At 39.5% G+C, this 15,830-nt stretch overlaps 1 protein-coding gene across 5 annotated transcripts in view; it reads right to left on the bottom strand.

Annotated features, from left to right (window-relative positions):
• LOC110561939 (ABC-type organic anion transporter ABCA8B-like) overlaps window positions 1–15,830 on the bottom strand; it is a 70,109-nt gene that overhangs the window by 14,559 nt on the left and 39,720 nt on the right. For all 5 annotated transcript variants that reach the window (XM_060386487.1, XM_060386491.1, XM_021658540.2 and 2 more), the window contains exons 16-25: window positions 15,711–15,801; window positions 12,543–12,682; window positions 11,753–11,872; window positions 8,568–8,766; window positions 6,750–6,916; window positions 5,139–5,272; window positions 4,281–4,418; window positions 2,428–2,535; window positions 306–479; window positions 4–117 (exon numbers count right to left, since the gene is read on the bottom strand). In XM_060386487.1, coding sequence (XP_060242470.1) covers window positions 4–117; window positions 306–479; window positions 2,428–2,535; window positions 4,281–4,418; window positions 5,139–5,272; window positions 6,750–6,916; window positions 8,568–8,766; window positions 11,753–11,872; window positions 12,543–12,682; window positions 15,711–15,801 — 1,385 coding nt within the window. The remainder of the gene's footprint in view (window positions 1–3; window positions 118–305; window positions 480–2,427; window positions 2,536–4,280; window positions 4,419–5,138; window positions 5,273–6,749; window positions 6,917–8,567; window positions 8,767–11,752; window positions 11,873–12,542; window positions 12,683–15,710; window positions 15,802–15,830) is intronic.

Below are 15,830 nucleotides of genomic sequence, written 5' to 3'. Positions count from 1 at the left end.
TACAACAAAGAAGCTGAACGACCAAGTGCCGCTGTTTTTCCTCCCCTTGCGGGAAATGAATGCAATCAGGTATGTTAAGAAGATAAGGGAGGTGGCGTAGCCAATGGAACAGGGAATCTAAAACAACAGGAGTGCGAGGCTCAGTTAGAGAGTCACGTGACCCAGGAAAATACTCAGGCTCCCAAGCATCGCCATGGTACACTCTTAGAGTTGGTGATCAGCACTGCGCTGCCGGCGAAAGCAGTTCGCATCTTCGACTTTTTCAGTTAATTCATGCAATTCGCATGCAGGATATTGGCACTTACTTGTATGACGTGGTTTACAATAGTAAGCTTGGTATTCCCAAAGCTTAAAAGGTAGTCCATTAGATACATGAAAATGAAGACAAAGCAGTAGAGGGGAAGGTCCACCAGTGCCTGCCCTAACCAGTAAGCGGAAGGGAAGAGGCCGGAGACCCGCAGCTGGAACCAGGCTTTGTTCTGTCCAGAGAGAGCAGAGACATAAATTGGGACTTCAGCTTGAGTTTTAAGAAACCCTAGATTGATTTAGTGAATGTTCAAAGTAGATACTTATTTACAATAACTCTGACCACGGCAACAAGTAGTACCCAGGCTAAGAGGTGCAGATGGTCAATGGGTTTAGCTGCCAACGGGCTGCTTTAGTGAGGTCACACTGAGGTCCGTCACATACTTGGGAGGAATATGTGGGGAAGACTTTATATTACCAAAGCTTGAACACCACAGTGTGCGCACAGAGACTTACAGGTGTGTGTGTGTGTGTGTGTGTGTGTGTGTGTGTGTGTGTGTGTGTGAATGGAAGCTTTAGCTATCTAGAAACTCATTTCCCACTGTGGTGGTTCCTTTGTCTCCATAACTGCACATATACGTATGTAATACTCTATAACTGACTCAATTTAACTGTATTTTTTTGAGACAGGGTTTCTTAGATTCCATACACTGTGTTCCTGTTCGTTTTGCTTCTCCTAACACCCAGGAATCCATGCGCAGTACGCAACCACTCCACCAACTGAGCTATATCCTAAACCTTTAAGAAATTTAAAATGCACTATATAGCAGACATAATTATATGATAAATATAATTACATATAAATCACATAGGTAACTATACTAACATTGTATACACAGTAATTTACAGCTGTTGGCGAGCGCCTGCATTAATACATAATAGTATAGTATACAGTTGCTATATATCATGCATTCTGTAAGTTACAGACACAGTAAAGATTCATTTGAATCCGAAACACAGTACAAGTTAGAATTTACAAGTTGTCAGTTAAACATTGCAATTTTTAAAATACTTATTCCAAGAAGAATTAAATTGTATGCATGCTTATAGCAGAATTTGTTTATTAATTTATATCTGTATGGGCATCTAGGTTATTTCAAATCATTGGTTATTGTTAATTAAACTACTAAAACCCTAATATTCAGTCCTTTATGAGTGTGTATAGATGTTTTTTCTCTTTAGGTAAATAGTTAAAAGTTGCAACAATAACTATTTTTAAGCTTATAAGAAATAGTCCAACTGATTTGCAAGGTGGTCATGCAATTTACCCAGGTATCAGCTTGCATAAGAGTTTCAGAGATTCCTGTTAATGCCAGTCATTTGAACAAGATTCATTTTGTGTAAAACTTATCTCAATGGAGTCACTTCTCTGATTACTCATGATGTCAGCCATTGTTCTTGAAAATATCTCCCATCTGTGTCCCTTCTCCAGTAAAATATTTGCTCGAACATTTGTGCATTTTAAAAATTTGATTTAAGGACTCCATACATTTTCAATACCCTTCAGCTTGAAGATCTATTGATGCTAGGTGTATGGATTTAGCTTTGAATTTTGTGTTCCATTTGTATAGCTGTATGATTGTACTTAATTACCATACTGAATTATTTAAGTGTACTAATTAAAAACTGCATCAGTAGTGTGTGAGTGTGTCTGTGTGTACATACACAAGCCTGTGACGGTGTGAAGGCTATGGCATGCAGATGGAGGTCAGCAGACAACTTTTGGCAGCTGGTTCTCTTCTTCCACTATGGGTTCTGGGTCTTGAACTCAGGTTCTTGGGTTTACACAACAAAATGCTTTCACCCGATTGACCAACCATCTTGTTCTCCAAATTCCTATTTACTACAACTCTGTACTGAGTCTTGATGTCTTCGGACTTTATTTTCTATTTCAAAGTCGTTTTGTTTATTCTAGGTCCTTTGCCTATCTGTAACATTTTATAAGAATTGTCTTCAATCTACAGAGACATGTTTGAACTTACAAAACAGCCAATTAATTTTTATTTGGCCTCTCAATCAAGCATACGTATGTGTCTTCATAAAAGAAGCATTATCATTCTCCTTTCAGCTTCTAACCATAGAAAGTAACTGAAGTTAGAACTACTTGGAATTCATTGTTACCTTATAGTCCCCGACGCTGCTCATGGCGATATAAGGAGGACAAGTAGAGGTCAGGACCAGCCAGAATGCAGAATACCCCAGGAATTCAAATGGATTAGCGTTTATGTTCTGCAAAAAGCAAAGCTGAATGAACAAACTCTGAGCTTCTTTTTACGGCATAAATTAAATTATTAAATTGATTGTATGTCTTAGGTCTTTGTTGGGATCGCTAGGCTTTTCACTGTGCTTGCAGCTTGTAAGCTTGATTCTGGACTGCCTCACTTCATGCTCAAACTTTTCAGAGAGCACGCAGCAATTCAAAACTTTGCACAGCTGGAAATTATTAACAACATCTTTTATGTCAGTTATCCTACGATTTGCTCTGATGTTAGGTAAGTCACAGCTGACATCTTCGGTTTTCCAAACTGATCTTTAAATATTTCAAATGTGGTAGCTAGGCTCAAGAATCATACCAAGTGCTTTGTACCTCAGGGGGATCCCAAAGTGGAGCTGGAATATGAGGAGGGGGTGTGAAAGGACCAAGCGAACCTATTGTTGGGTGTAGCCACTGCAACTGCCTTCAAGGAAAGGGGATGCACAAACTCTTGAAAGCCATCATCATTTTAAGATTCCCACAGCTTGCTTGATTAACCATATTTTTAAAAAGAATTATAACCACAGCCACAAAGCCAGAGAGCTGAATGGGACAGAGTCAGTCATAGATACTCATTTATGTGTTTAAGAAAGTAAGTTGGTAAGTACTTCCTGTGTCCCGGCTTGTCCGTGGGTACAGGTATTCACATTTAAATGTGTTAAAAGATGTAGAGCTGAAGAGATGGCCCAGCTAGTAAGAGTGCAGCTTGTTCTCCTAGAGAATCTAGGTTCTATTCCCAGCGCCCACACAATGGCTCATAACCATCTGTACCTCCAGGTTCAAAGAATATGATGGCTTCTGGCCTCAAAGGCCGCACAAGTGAGGCGTATATTCAGTCAGGCAAAATACTACAGAGGACAATGTTCAAATATTAAATTAAAAAAACATTTAAAAATACTAAGTCTGTGATAGGGAGAAGTATTTTTGAGAATAAAGGAATCCTCTCCAAAGACGGTTGCCCAGTTCCTAAATTCAAAAGGTTGTCTATGCTCAATTGATCAGGCCTTGGGTTAGAAATATAATTTTCTTTTGTCCCTGTATACGCTGTATGCATGTTTGCATGTGTGCAGGTATAAGTGGGGCTGCAAAAGTTGATGTGGTTGTCTCTCTCCATTTCTTCTCCGTGTTACATACTGAGGCAGGGTCACTCATTTGAACATAGGTAGGGCAACGTAGTTGGCAGCTTCCCGGGGATCCTCTGTCTCCGTCTCCTAGGAGTCCAGACTCCCATAAACCACCATGACTGTCAGGCAGAGAAATGGATTTTTTTTCTTTGCTTTGTATTTTGGAAAAGCTGGTGTGGTAGGACTAAGGTAGGCCAAAAGACTTGATATTTTTGCAAGAACCAGGAGTGATTATAATAAGAACAGTCTGGAATTCCAGGCTAAGTTTTGTCCAGATCTCTTTGGTAGCATTTGTAAAAGTAGCAATTAATCTCCTTTCTCCTTCCTCCCAATCCCTCCTTTCTTATCTTCATTTTGTTTGTTCATTACTTTGTGTTAATCACAGCACTGCATGATTTTACTTTTGTCGTCTCATGTCCTCTTTGGAAAACAATTTAGTTTGCATTTTAAAAAGCCCCAAAATATGCTGTTTTTCCAAAGCCACAGTAAGTCAATGTGAATCCAAGTTTTTGTTATGTAATGGTTGATTCAAAAAGGCTATGATTTAGTACTTGAAAGGATGATCTGCAAGGTTGCTCCAAAGGACTTGAACTTACCACGAAGTATGTGCTTCTGTCAGTTTGGATGTGTCCTGATGGTTTAACCATTCCAAGCAGCCCATTGCTAAGGATGTCCATCAGAACTGGGAAGCAGTTCAGTCTCTTGGTATTGCATGCAAACGAAAAGCTTTGATTCTACAACATAATGAGTAAGATCTCTTAATTACCAAAGATCTTCTTTTTTTTCCCTAAAGATATCCAAATTCAATATTTTAAGATGTGATGATGTGGTCATTGTTTTTTTGGTGGTGCTTGGGAACAAACTAAAGACCTCATATCTGGGAGTCAAGCACTTACAATGAGATACATTTCCAGCCCCAAGATCGTGTTTTTAAAATGGTCTCAAATAATAACAGAAGAATCCCACAAATTATATAAGCAAATTACAGTCTCAAAAATAAACCAAAATGCTGTGTAAATGAAAGCAAACACTAGCATGAGTAAAACAAAACCTGTTTGAAGTAAAACAGAACCATGTAATACATCTGCCAAGTGTCTTGCTTCAGGCTAGAATTATTTTTGAAATGTTTGTTGTCACAGACAAAACAGTGTTTCTAAAACATATATGGCATAAAAATCTATAAAAAGAAATATGAATTTTCTGGTCTCAAATATAACATTAAGTATGAATAATTAATGAACTTGAATAAAGTATGTATTTTGCTAATATGCATGGGTTTTGCTGGCGAATGTGATAGACGCAAGAATTATTTATTATATTAATGAATAAGGTTCACGAAGCAAAAATAAACAGTATTTGCTTGGGTTTCTATATCTGAAGCTGGAGACCTGAGTATTTTAGTGCTAGATTATCTTTCCACCTTGGTGGAAGTTCTCAGCTAGAGCCCAGCGTACCTTCTCGTTACCAGACACAATAAGGGCCCCATTGTAGGAAGGGTCGTCTGTGCCATCTCTGGCTCCGGAAGCGTCGACTTCCAAAGCTATGTTCTGCCGTTCCACAGAGTGGATGAAGTCGTCAATGCTTGCTCCTAAGATGTCATTCAACATATTAGGTATTCAAAGCTAGAGAAGTCCATGTTAAGTTTTTCAGCTCAACGACGGCTAAATTATTATAAAAGGCTGCAACATGCGCTTTTCCACATAGTAACCCCATTGCCACTGTGAACTGAATGTCAGTTTGTTGCTCTGGGAATTCATGCTACAACAAGTGTATTTACATAAACACTGTTTCCTAACATATGGCTCTTGAAATAGCTTTCCCTCCCCTAGAATCTTGCCATGAATAGCTACAGGAGTTTTAATGGCAGATGATTTCTAACCACTAAATATATAAAAACTGAGTTCACTCTTACTAGATTATTACTTGATTTTCAAATAGTTTCCTGATACAGGAAGGCCACCTAGTGATGTGGCTTTGCAGACCTTATACCCAGATAAACCACCAGTGTGGAACAATTTGTCAAAACTTGGCTAGTTAATTATCTTTTGAAACTGTGGAGAAAATTATGTCTTGAAGCAAGTGCAGAAAATGAAGAAGCATGTATTTAAGAAAATCTACTAAAATTGGCAAGTACACACCTCCAAGAAAGTCAGTGAGCACATGAGAAGACCCTCAATACCCCATTAACAAAACACAATAGGAACCAGTAGAGCAAATGGGCTAAGGAGATGGTTTGGTCAATAAAGTGCTTGCTGAGCAAGATGAAGATTTGAGTTTCATCCCCAGCACTCTCCCAAAATTCCAGGTGTGTTGGTACATATTTGTAACACCAGGACAGAGTCAGGCAGAGCCAGGCAGGTCTCTGGAGCTCATTGGACAGGCAGCACAACGAATTCAAGGTTCGTGAGAGATGGTTTTAAATAATAAATTGGAGAATGACCGAGGAAAACATCCAGTGTTGGCCTCTGGCCTCTGCAAGGACACTCATGCATGCGCAACCTTATTTACAAAGGCATGCACATAAATAAAAACAATACATCCACACAAAACAGAAGAAATCATGGGACATTCATGACAGGAATGAGTATCATCCAAGATGTATAGAAATTAGAACACATAAATCGCTAGTATACACATACACTTCCTTTGAAAAGAGTTTGCTAGGTTCTTAAGAGTTTAAACATATGCATTACATGGTCTAACAATTCCACTTCTAAAAGGATACCCCAAAGAAATGAAAAGTCTTTACAAAAAAAAAGGCATGATCATATTTAGAAGTATTATTTATAACAGCCATTTGTTGGGGATGTATCCATTTGCAGGTGAATAATAAACACGATGTGATATATGCACATATTAGAAAACTATTTAACACTATTTTAATTAAAATGAGACTATACGGTATCAGATAGCTCTCTGACATTTTTGAACAAAATGTGTGTAAATAGATTGTCTTGTTCCCTGGCTCTCCATTCTGCTACCTTTGACCTCCCTTATAACCTCCCCACCTCTGCTCAGCAGTTTTAGAATGAAAAATACATATGTAAATTATAACCATGTATTACCTGTCTTATTGATGACCAGTAACTGAGTGAGGGTGTCCTGGGGAGGTTGTCCAGGAGCAAGGAAGTACAAGTGAGGGGAGAGTTCCCAAGAGTAACTGATTTGATGTACTTTCATCCTGATGTTCTCAAAAAGAATAGGGAAAAATCCAACCGCCAGAACCAAGAGCCTGCACAGAATAGAGCTGTCACTATGAGCATACTGGGATTGGTTAACTAATTACAAACGTTAAACGGGTAACTCTCTGCCTACATTTTTAGATTATTTTGCCCTTGTCCCAGTTTGAAATTGGTGGGGGGTAAACTGTAGCTTTACTCTTTGGTCAGCTCTCTTGCTCTCTTCTACCCTTGGGTATCCCACACCATGTATCTTGTGGGTATACAGCCCCCATGATCGGGACATTCAGACCCCGCCTATCTCACACATCCTGCATGATTCTCCTCCTCTCTCATCATTTTCCACCACCCGTTTTCTTCATATCCACTTCACTTCCCACAGTTTCTACTTTTTATAAATGACCACATGCTCTCTTTATTCTCTAGACTTATGTTTTAATTAATTGTTAACTTATTCTGAACAACCATTAATTATTTAATAATGTAATTAATTTATACATATTAATTATCAACTAATAATAATTATATTTACTTTCTTTTACTCCCTATTCCAAATAAGTTGACAAATCCTAAAATGCTGCCATCATATTTGCGACTTTGAGACCTTCCTCTGTGCCTAATTTATAAATATGTCTTGTCCGAAATCTTTTCAAACACCTGGCATCCATTCTTTCTTTGCTCTCCGTAGGCTTTGTTACTCACAGTTGATAGTGTAATGTTAATTTCCATCTTAAATAATTCTATTTCCTATCAACATTTTGTGTAATATTTGTTGAGACTGAATTACGTGCTAGGATGTATGTCTCCATTTATTAACTTGGAGCACGAAGATCGTGGCACTGGAGGGATAGCCCAGTGGTTAAGAGTCTTTGCCGAGCAATCTCAGGAACTGGGATTTGTATCCCGGCATTCACTTACCAAGCCAGGTGTTCTGCATATACCTGTGATCCCAGCTCAAGAAGGAATGGGGCCAGGAGTATGCCTAGGGCTCGCTGGCTTCTGGCATGAACAAGAAGATGTGAACCTCAGGTTCAGAGAGACCCTGCCTCAAAGGAGCAGGCAGAGAGCAATAGAAGAGGACACCAGACATCCTCTTCTGGCATGTGTATGCATGCATAGGTTCACGCACCCACAAATGCATGTATGTACACTCATACACATACACATAAACGGACCAATGAATCTGATAAAAATACAATTATAAAAGAAAAGTAACTTATTGATGGGCAAAACATCATCATCGTAATGGAAGATGATTGATATGAGTCTTTAAGTCAAGGATGGTATTTGTTACGTGTAGAGTAGGAGTGGGTAGCAAGTTACTGGCATTAAAGAAGGCTAGAGGATGCCTGACAGCCAGAACAACGCTAGTAAGATGAGGACAAAGCATCAGATCTGGGTCGCTGATATGTGGATTCTGGGAGATGGGATCTCTGCCATGTGTCTGATATCCCAGAGTGGAGAATTTGAAAGAGAAGAAATGCACAAGGAAACTTATATCACTTCAGCTTTTCCTTTATGCTCATCTTAGAAACATTATAAGTTCCATCACCTAGTCTCCTAATAGAGAATCATTAGACCAGTGACTAAACTATTGGCGATGCTTATTTAGGTTTATAGATGCAGGGAATGCTTTCTCTTCTTTCCCCACCTTCGTTACCTCTAGTGTTCTGTAAGAGAGAGCTAGAGCATCCTGATACTCACAGAGACAAGAAAGTTTTCTTTTCATGCTTTAACTTCAACAAGCGGACCTTTGCAATCGCACAGATTTGCCGTCTCCAGAGAGCCAGGCTGTTTGTCACCGTTTTCATTTCCGTAAGTGAAGAGAGAATCTGCTCCATCTCTGTAAGTCTTTCTGTGTCCCCAGATCTCTCTGTTTGTCCTTCTCCCGCGATGTCAACCTCTGCCAAACACAAAGGAGGTGATTTGTAAAAACACGCTCCAGGCAGAAGCTGCTGCGTGGGCGAGCTTTTACTGATGCTCCAGCATACAGTCTTCTGTGCTCCTCATACATTTTATGGCATTACTGGCTACTGCTTTGGGCTGGAAAGAGGCAAAAAGATACATTTATTGAACAAAGGGGGTTGTTAAAAGGGAAGATTGTGTGTACAGAAAGTATATAAAGCAATTTCTAGGTGTGACATGGCTGCCATACACATTGACTCACAGTAGCCTTGGTGACCAGCACAGGGTCAAGCTGGTAAATTTCAGCATGGATGGAGGAGGGGCTCATGACACCCCCAACCCTGGTTGAGAAGCTATGGACAGTTGATGGCAGCTGAGGGAGTGAGAGTCAATCTTCTGTGTTCCAGCTACTGGTATATGCCATGTTCCAGTGGTGGCCACACACCCATGTTTATGGATGTACATATATACATATTCTGGTGTGAGAGGGAATCTTAGAGTTGTTTTGGCTGATCACTAAGGAAGTTGAGCATTTCTTTAAGTGCCTCTGGGCCATTCAAGACTCCTCTGTTGAGAATTCTCTGTTTAGTTCTGTGCCCGATTTTTAAATTGGGTTCTTTTGTTTACTGATGCTTGATTTCTTGAACTCATTATATATTTTGGATATTAGCCCTTTGTTAGAAGTAGGATCAGTGAAGATCTTTTCCCAACCTGTAGATTGTCTTTTTGTTCTATTGACAGAGTTCTTTGCCTTATAGAAGCTTTTCTGTTTCAAGAGATCCTATTTATTGTTGATCTTAGAACCTGAGCTGCTGGTGTTCTTTCAGGAAGTTGTCTCCTATGTCAATGAATTAGAGGCTCTTCCCCACTTTCTCTCCTAATAGATTTAGTTTATCTTGTGTTATATTGAGTACTTTGATCCACTTGGATTTGAGTTTTGGCCAGGGATAAAAATAGCCACAGAGTACAAGATAAGCATCTACGAAGCAAAAACCCAAAGAAGATAAGTAATATGTATGTAGGTGAGGGTGCATACATCCCACTCAGAAGGAGAGACAGAATAGACAGAGGTAGTGGCTGAAGAGAGGGAACAAGGGAAGAGAGGGGGTGCAGAGAGTTAATGGTGTGGAGATCAGACGAGAGGAGAGCAAGGGCGAGAGGACAGATGGCCTGTAGAGAAAAGAGAAACTGAGGGTGGGGACATCTCTGTGACAAACTGGAGACCTAAGTCAGGGTAGGCTCCTGGGAGGATATGAGGGGGACTCAAGCAGAGACTTCTAGTAGCAGAGGCCATAGAGGCTGAAGAGGACATCCTCTAACTAGACTTGTCTCCTAGCAGAGGGAAGGGAACACCAACCCACCCACAAAAACTTCCACCCAAAATTTACCCTGCCTAGAAGATATGCAGGGATAAAGATAGAGCAGAGATTGAGGAATGCCAACCAATGTCTGGCCCAACCAAAGACCCACCCTATAGGAGAGTGCCAACCCCTGACACTATGAATCATAATCAGCTAAGCTTGCAGACAGGAGATTGTCAGGAATTGTCTTCTGAGAGGCTCTACCCAGTAGTGCCTCAAAACGTATGCTGAAACTCACAGACAAACATTGTTTGAGGCATAGAGAGTCTTGGGGAATAGTGGCAGGAAAGAGAAAGGGACCCAGAAATAATAATAATAACAAAAAGAACAACAGAGCCAACTAACCAGGGCCTAGAGGGCCTAGCTGAGACTGAAGCATCAACCAAAGATCATGTGTGAACCGGACCTAGGCCCCCTACAAAGATGTAGCAGACGGGCAGCTTAGACCTCATGTAGATCCTCTAGTAAGGAAAGTAGGGACTGCTTTGGACACAGACTCACTTGCTAGCTTTCTGATCACTTTCCCCTGGCAGGACTGCCTTGCTAGGTCACAGGCGAAGAGGACATGCTCAGTCCTGACGCAACTTGATGAGCTGGGGTGGATGGGAAAGGGAAGAAAAAAGGGAGGATGGAAGAAGAGAAGATGGGACTGGAAGGGGAGGAGGGATGAGGCTTCGAGGATGTAAAGGGAATAAAATAAATAAACAAGAAAAAAGAGCACATGGAATCGATATGACAGTGTTAAACGTAACCACTTTCAAATATAAACATTCCACCATCTCCCATGGCAAGTATATCGAGAAGCGTATCAAAAGGTAAAATTTAACTACATGCTGTTCGCCAGAAATGCCTCTTGATTTCAAAGCACAAGAGGAAATTAAAGTGGGACAATATAGTGTACATTAAAGATGTAGCATCCATACCCCTACCAGACAGCTCAGGATGAGCGTCCTTGTCAGAGATTAAAAGAGGCCTCCCACAGGGATGATGAAAGGCAATTCATACAAGAGACATAAAGATTCTACTTACACATGAACTGAATAACAGAAACTCAAAACACACCATCTCCCTATTCAAAAGGAGTAAAGCCCAGGACTAGACGCGTCTAGGCTTAGAGTTGGGGTTTTAATAGATCTCACTTACACATAATAGAAGATATAGACAAACAGACAAGTAAGCGTGAGTGATGTGATCATCTGCCTTTGCCTGTTTATACAATTTGCCACACAAAATAGTTATGCAGGTGTACATAGTCTACATGTTTGTAGTTCTATAATACACACATGCATCTATGTGTGATATGTTCATAAATGTTTTAAATGGATAAGAAGCAGCCACCAAGTAATCCACATTCTGATTCAATAATACAGCCCAATAAGTTGAAAAGATTTTTAATCAAAGGTTATGTTTTATGGCTCCACTAAAAAATTAAACATTAATAATGAGAAGAATGATTTTAGACAAGGCGATATTGACAAAGGATGAATGGACATTTTATACAGTCTTGCCTAAAAATAACAGAACCTTGCACTTTGTAATCTTTTCTTTAGAACCAAAAACAAAAAACAAAAACAAAAAAGCCAAACAAACAAATAAACAAAAAAGGTTTCACATTTTAGTTACCTGATTCATCAATTGCCGATTTTCCTTCTAGCTTCAGGAACACCTCATTCAAAGTTGTCATGGAAACACCATAGTTCTCAATTCCCAGTCCAGGACAGCTATCAAGGCTCTGGTAAAGATCTACAGCACATACAGCAGTGAGTCACCACGGCAAAAACCACGTGAACTGAGAATATATCTTCAAACTAAGAAATGCAAACCTATGGGATTATAGTTGACATAAGAACTAACACAGAAACTAACATTGGATAAATTATTCCAGTTTTCTAATTCTGGGTCTCATTTTGTCTCACATTTGTGCTATAACCTCAAATATACTCTCTTGTAGTCAGTTACCTATATTCATTTACGTTTCTATTTGAATTTCATTTTAGTTTTGCTTTTACAATTTACTTAATTACTTAATTTGTTTTTCTCAACTTTAAGCCTGGTTAATTTAAGAGGCTATTATTCCAGAGGACATACACAAATGGGATCCACTTATGCTGTAACCAGCAAAGAAGAAAAAAAGATTTTTGGGCTGTGAGTCCTAAGATACTGTGATAACCACAAAGAGGAAGCAAAGGCTGAAGGGAGTTCTCTGATATGTTCAAGCATTTCAACCCAAAAACTACAATAGAATGTTTCCCAGTATGGATAAAATCTCATTCTTTTGTTATTCTTTTGATCACATTTTTAACATCTGAACATGTCATAAATTCTCAGTAGAGTATAGTTATACAGTGATCACTACAACTATTACTGTAAATATTATATCCAAACCTCATTCTGTTGCGTCCATGCACATTACCTGGAAATTTGTAGGTTGTGTCTAAGGGTAAAGTAAAGACAAGTTTCCCTTCACCTTCGGCCGATAACTTAGCCTCAGGGATGTGCTGTTTAACAAGCGATGTGACGTCTTCGGGAATGCAGACTTCATTCAGCTGCAAACTGTTATTTTAAAAAAGACAGATGTTAGGTGACATAGTCTATAATAGAAAGAGAAGAGTGGCTAATTTCTTTGGGCAAGAAAAGTCAATCAAAATCGAGTGGAAGATCATAAGTCATGTAAAAGTCATGTAAACATGACAAAAAAAAAGCCAACAAAGGGATCATAGAAAGGAGTGTGGTGTTGGGTAGGGGAGTGTGCAGGGCATGGAAGCCATGATAGGTTAGGCCACCCCATGTCACTTGGCTACTTAGTTTAGGCTCCAGGGAGCAAAATGGAAGCATTGGGATTTTGTTGTTGCTGTCGTTTGTCTTGCTGCATTTATGTTTATTTCATTTTTTCTTTTATTATTATTATTATTATTATTATTATTATTATTAATTACACTTTATTCATTTTGTATCCCCCCATAAGCCCCTCCCTCCTCCCCTCCCGATCTCACCCTTCCTCCCCCTTTCTGCATGCATGCCCCTCCCCAAGTCCACTGATAGGGGAGGTCTTCCTCTCCTTCTTTCTGATCTTAGACTATTATTTCATTTTTTTTAAGAATAGATGTATAACTCAGAAAATCAATGGAATCAATTAAAATTGTATTATAAATAATCAATACAAAATTCAAAGCTTAAGATAAATGATTATCATAATGCATGGTGACAGGTTTAGCTTTGGACAATAGATTTAAGTTAAAAATATCCAGGCTCAACTACTGACTTATTAACCTATTGTTATGGTATAATGCTTTTCTTTTTTAAATTTATTTATTTATTTATTATGTGCTATTTATTGTTTTTTTTTATTTTTTGTATTAATTACAGTTTATTCACTTTGTATCCCAGCTGTAATCCTCTCTCTCTTTCCCTCTCAAGCCCACCCTCCCTCTCTCTCCTCATTTCCTTCCATGCCCCTCTCCAAGTCCTCCTTCCCTTCCATCTGACCTTAGTCTATCAGGTCTCATCAGGACTACCTGTATTGCTTTCCTCTGTGGTCTGGTAAGGCTGCTCCACATTCAAGGAGAGGTGATCAAAGAGCCAGCCACTGAGTTCATGTCAGAGACAGGCCCTGTTCCCCTTACTAGGGAACCCACTTGGACACTGAGCTGTCATGGGCTACATCTGTGCAGAGGTTCTAGGTTATTTCCATGAATGGTCCTTCATAGGAGTATCAGTATCAGAAAAGACCCCTGGGTCCAGATTTATTGGTTCTGTTGCTCTCCTTATGGTGCTCCTGTCCCCTCCAGGCAGGTCTTTCTATCTCCCCCTTCTTTCATAAGATTCCCTGCACTCTCCCCAAAGTTTGGTTATGAGCCTCAGCATCTGCTTTGATACCCTACTGGGTAGAGTCTTTCAGAGGCCCTCTGTGGTATCATGTCCTGTTCCCTGTTTTCTCCCTCTTCCGATGTCCATCCTGTTTACTTTTCTGAGTGAGGATTGATCATCTTACAAAGGGTCCTCCTTCTTGCTAAGCTTACTTAGGTATACAGATTTTAGTGTGTTTATCCTTTATTATATGTCTAATATCCACTTACAAGTGAACATATATCATGTGTGCCTTTCTACTTCTGGGATATCTCACTCAGGGTGATCTTTTCTAGTTACCATCATTTGCCTGAAAATTTCATGATTTCCTTGTTTTTAGTTGCTGAGTAGTATTCTATTGTGTAAATATACCAATTTTTGTGCCATTCCTCAGTTGAGGGGCATCTGGGTTGTTTCCAGATTCTAACTATTATGAATGAAGCTGCTATTAACATTAAACAAATGTCCTTGTTGTATACTTGAGCCTCTTTTGGATATATGCCTAGGAGTGGTATAACTGGATCTTGAGGAAGCACTATGCCTATTTGTCTGAGAAAGTGCCAGAATGATTTCCAAAGTGGTTGTACAAGTTTACATTCCCACCAACAATGGAGGAGGGTTCCCCTTTCTCCACATCCTCTCCAGCAGGTGTTGTCACTTTAGTTTTTGATCTTAGCCATTCTGATGGGTGTAAGATGAAATGTCAGGGTTGTTTAGAGTTGCATTTCCCTAATGACTAAGGGTGTTGAGTTTAAGTGTTTCTCTGCCATTTGATATTCCTCTATAGAGAATTCTCTGTTTAACTCCATGCCTCATTTTTTTTTAAATTGGATTGCTTGATTTGTTGCTTTTTAACTTCTTGAGTTATTTATATATTCTGGATATTAGCCCTCTGTCAGATATAGGGTTGGTGAAGATCCTTTCCCAGTCTGTAGGCCATATTCATGAATCAGTAGGATTAACATAGTGAAAATGGCCATCCTGCCAAAAGCAATCTACAGATTCAATGCAATGCCCATCAAAATACCAACACAATTCTTACAGACCTTGAAAGAACAATTCTCAACTTCATATGGAAAAACAGAAAAACTCAGAATAGCAAAAACAATCCTGTACAACACAGCATCTGGAGGTATCTCCATCCCTGATCTCAAGCTGTACTACGAGCAATAGTAATAAAAACGGCATGGTGCTGGCATAGAAACAGAATGGTAGATCAATGGAACCTAAAAGAAGACCCAGAAATAAACCCACACACCTATGGATACTTGATTTTTGACAAAGTCGCCAAAACCGTACAATGTAAAAAAGACAGCATCTTCAACAAATGGTGCTGGTCTAACTGGATGTCTACATGTAGAAAAATGCAAATAGATCCATATTTATAATCCTGCACACAACTAAAGTCCAAGTGGATCAAAGACCTCAACATAAAACCAGACACACTCAATCTGTTAGAAGAAAAAGTGGGGAAGAGCCTTGAACTCATTGGCACAGGAGACAACTTCCTGAACAGAACACCAACAGCACAGGCTCTAAGAGCAACAATCAATAAATGGAACCTCATGAAACTGGAAAGCTTCTGTAAAGCAAAGGACACTGTCATGAGAACAACATGGTATACTGCTTTTCGAAGTTTATGCTCTGGAGTTTTAATTCCCAACCCCACAGTGTTGAAAGGCAGGACTCTCAAGAGGTGCTTGGTTCACAAGGGCTCTGTGACCCCAGTCCTTACCTTAAGTGATACCCAAGCCCCCATTTCTTCTTCAGAAACAGAGATGAACCTGCACACTTCAGCTTCCCCTTGGAGATGAACACTTTCCTGTCTGAAGAGGAAGAAACAAACAAGAAAGTC

This window comes from Meriones unguiculatus, chromosome 7 (assembly GCF_030254825.1).
Source record: "Meriones unguiculatus strain TT.TT164.6M chromosome 7, Bangor_MerUng_6.1, whole genome shotgun sequence".
Classification (NCBI taxonomy): domain Eukaryota; kingdom Metazoa; phylum Chordata; class Mammalia; order Rodentia; family Muridae; genus Meriones; species Meriones unguiculatus.
Note: the sequence above shows the minus strand (reverse complement) of the source record. Positions and strands in the feature narration are given on the sequence as shown.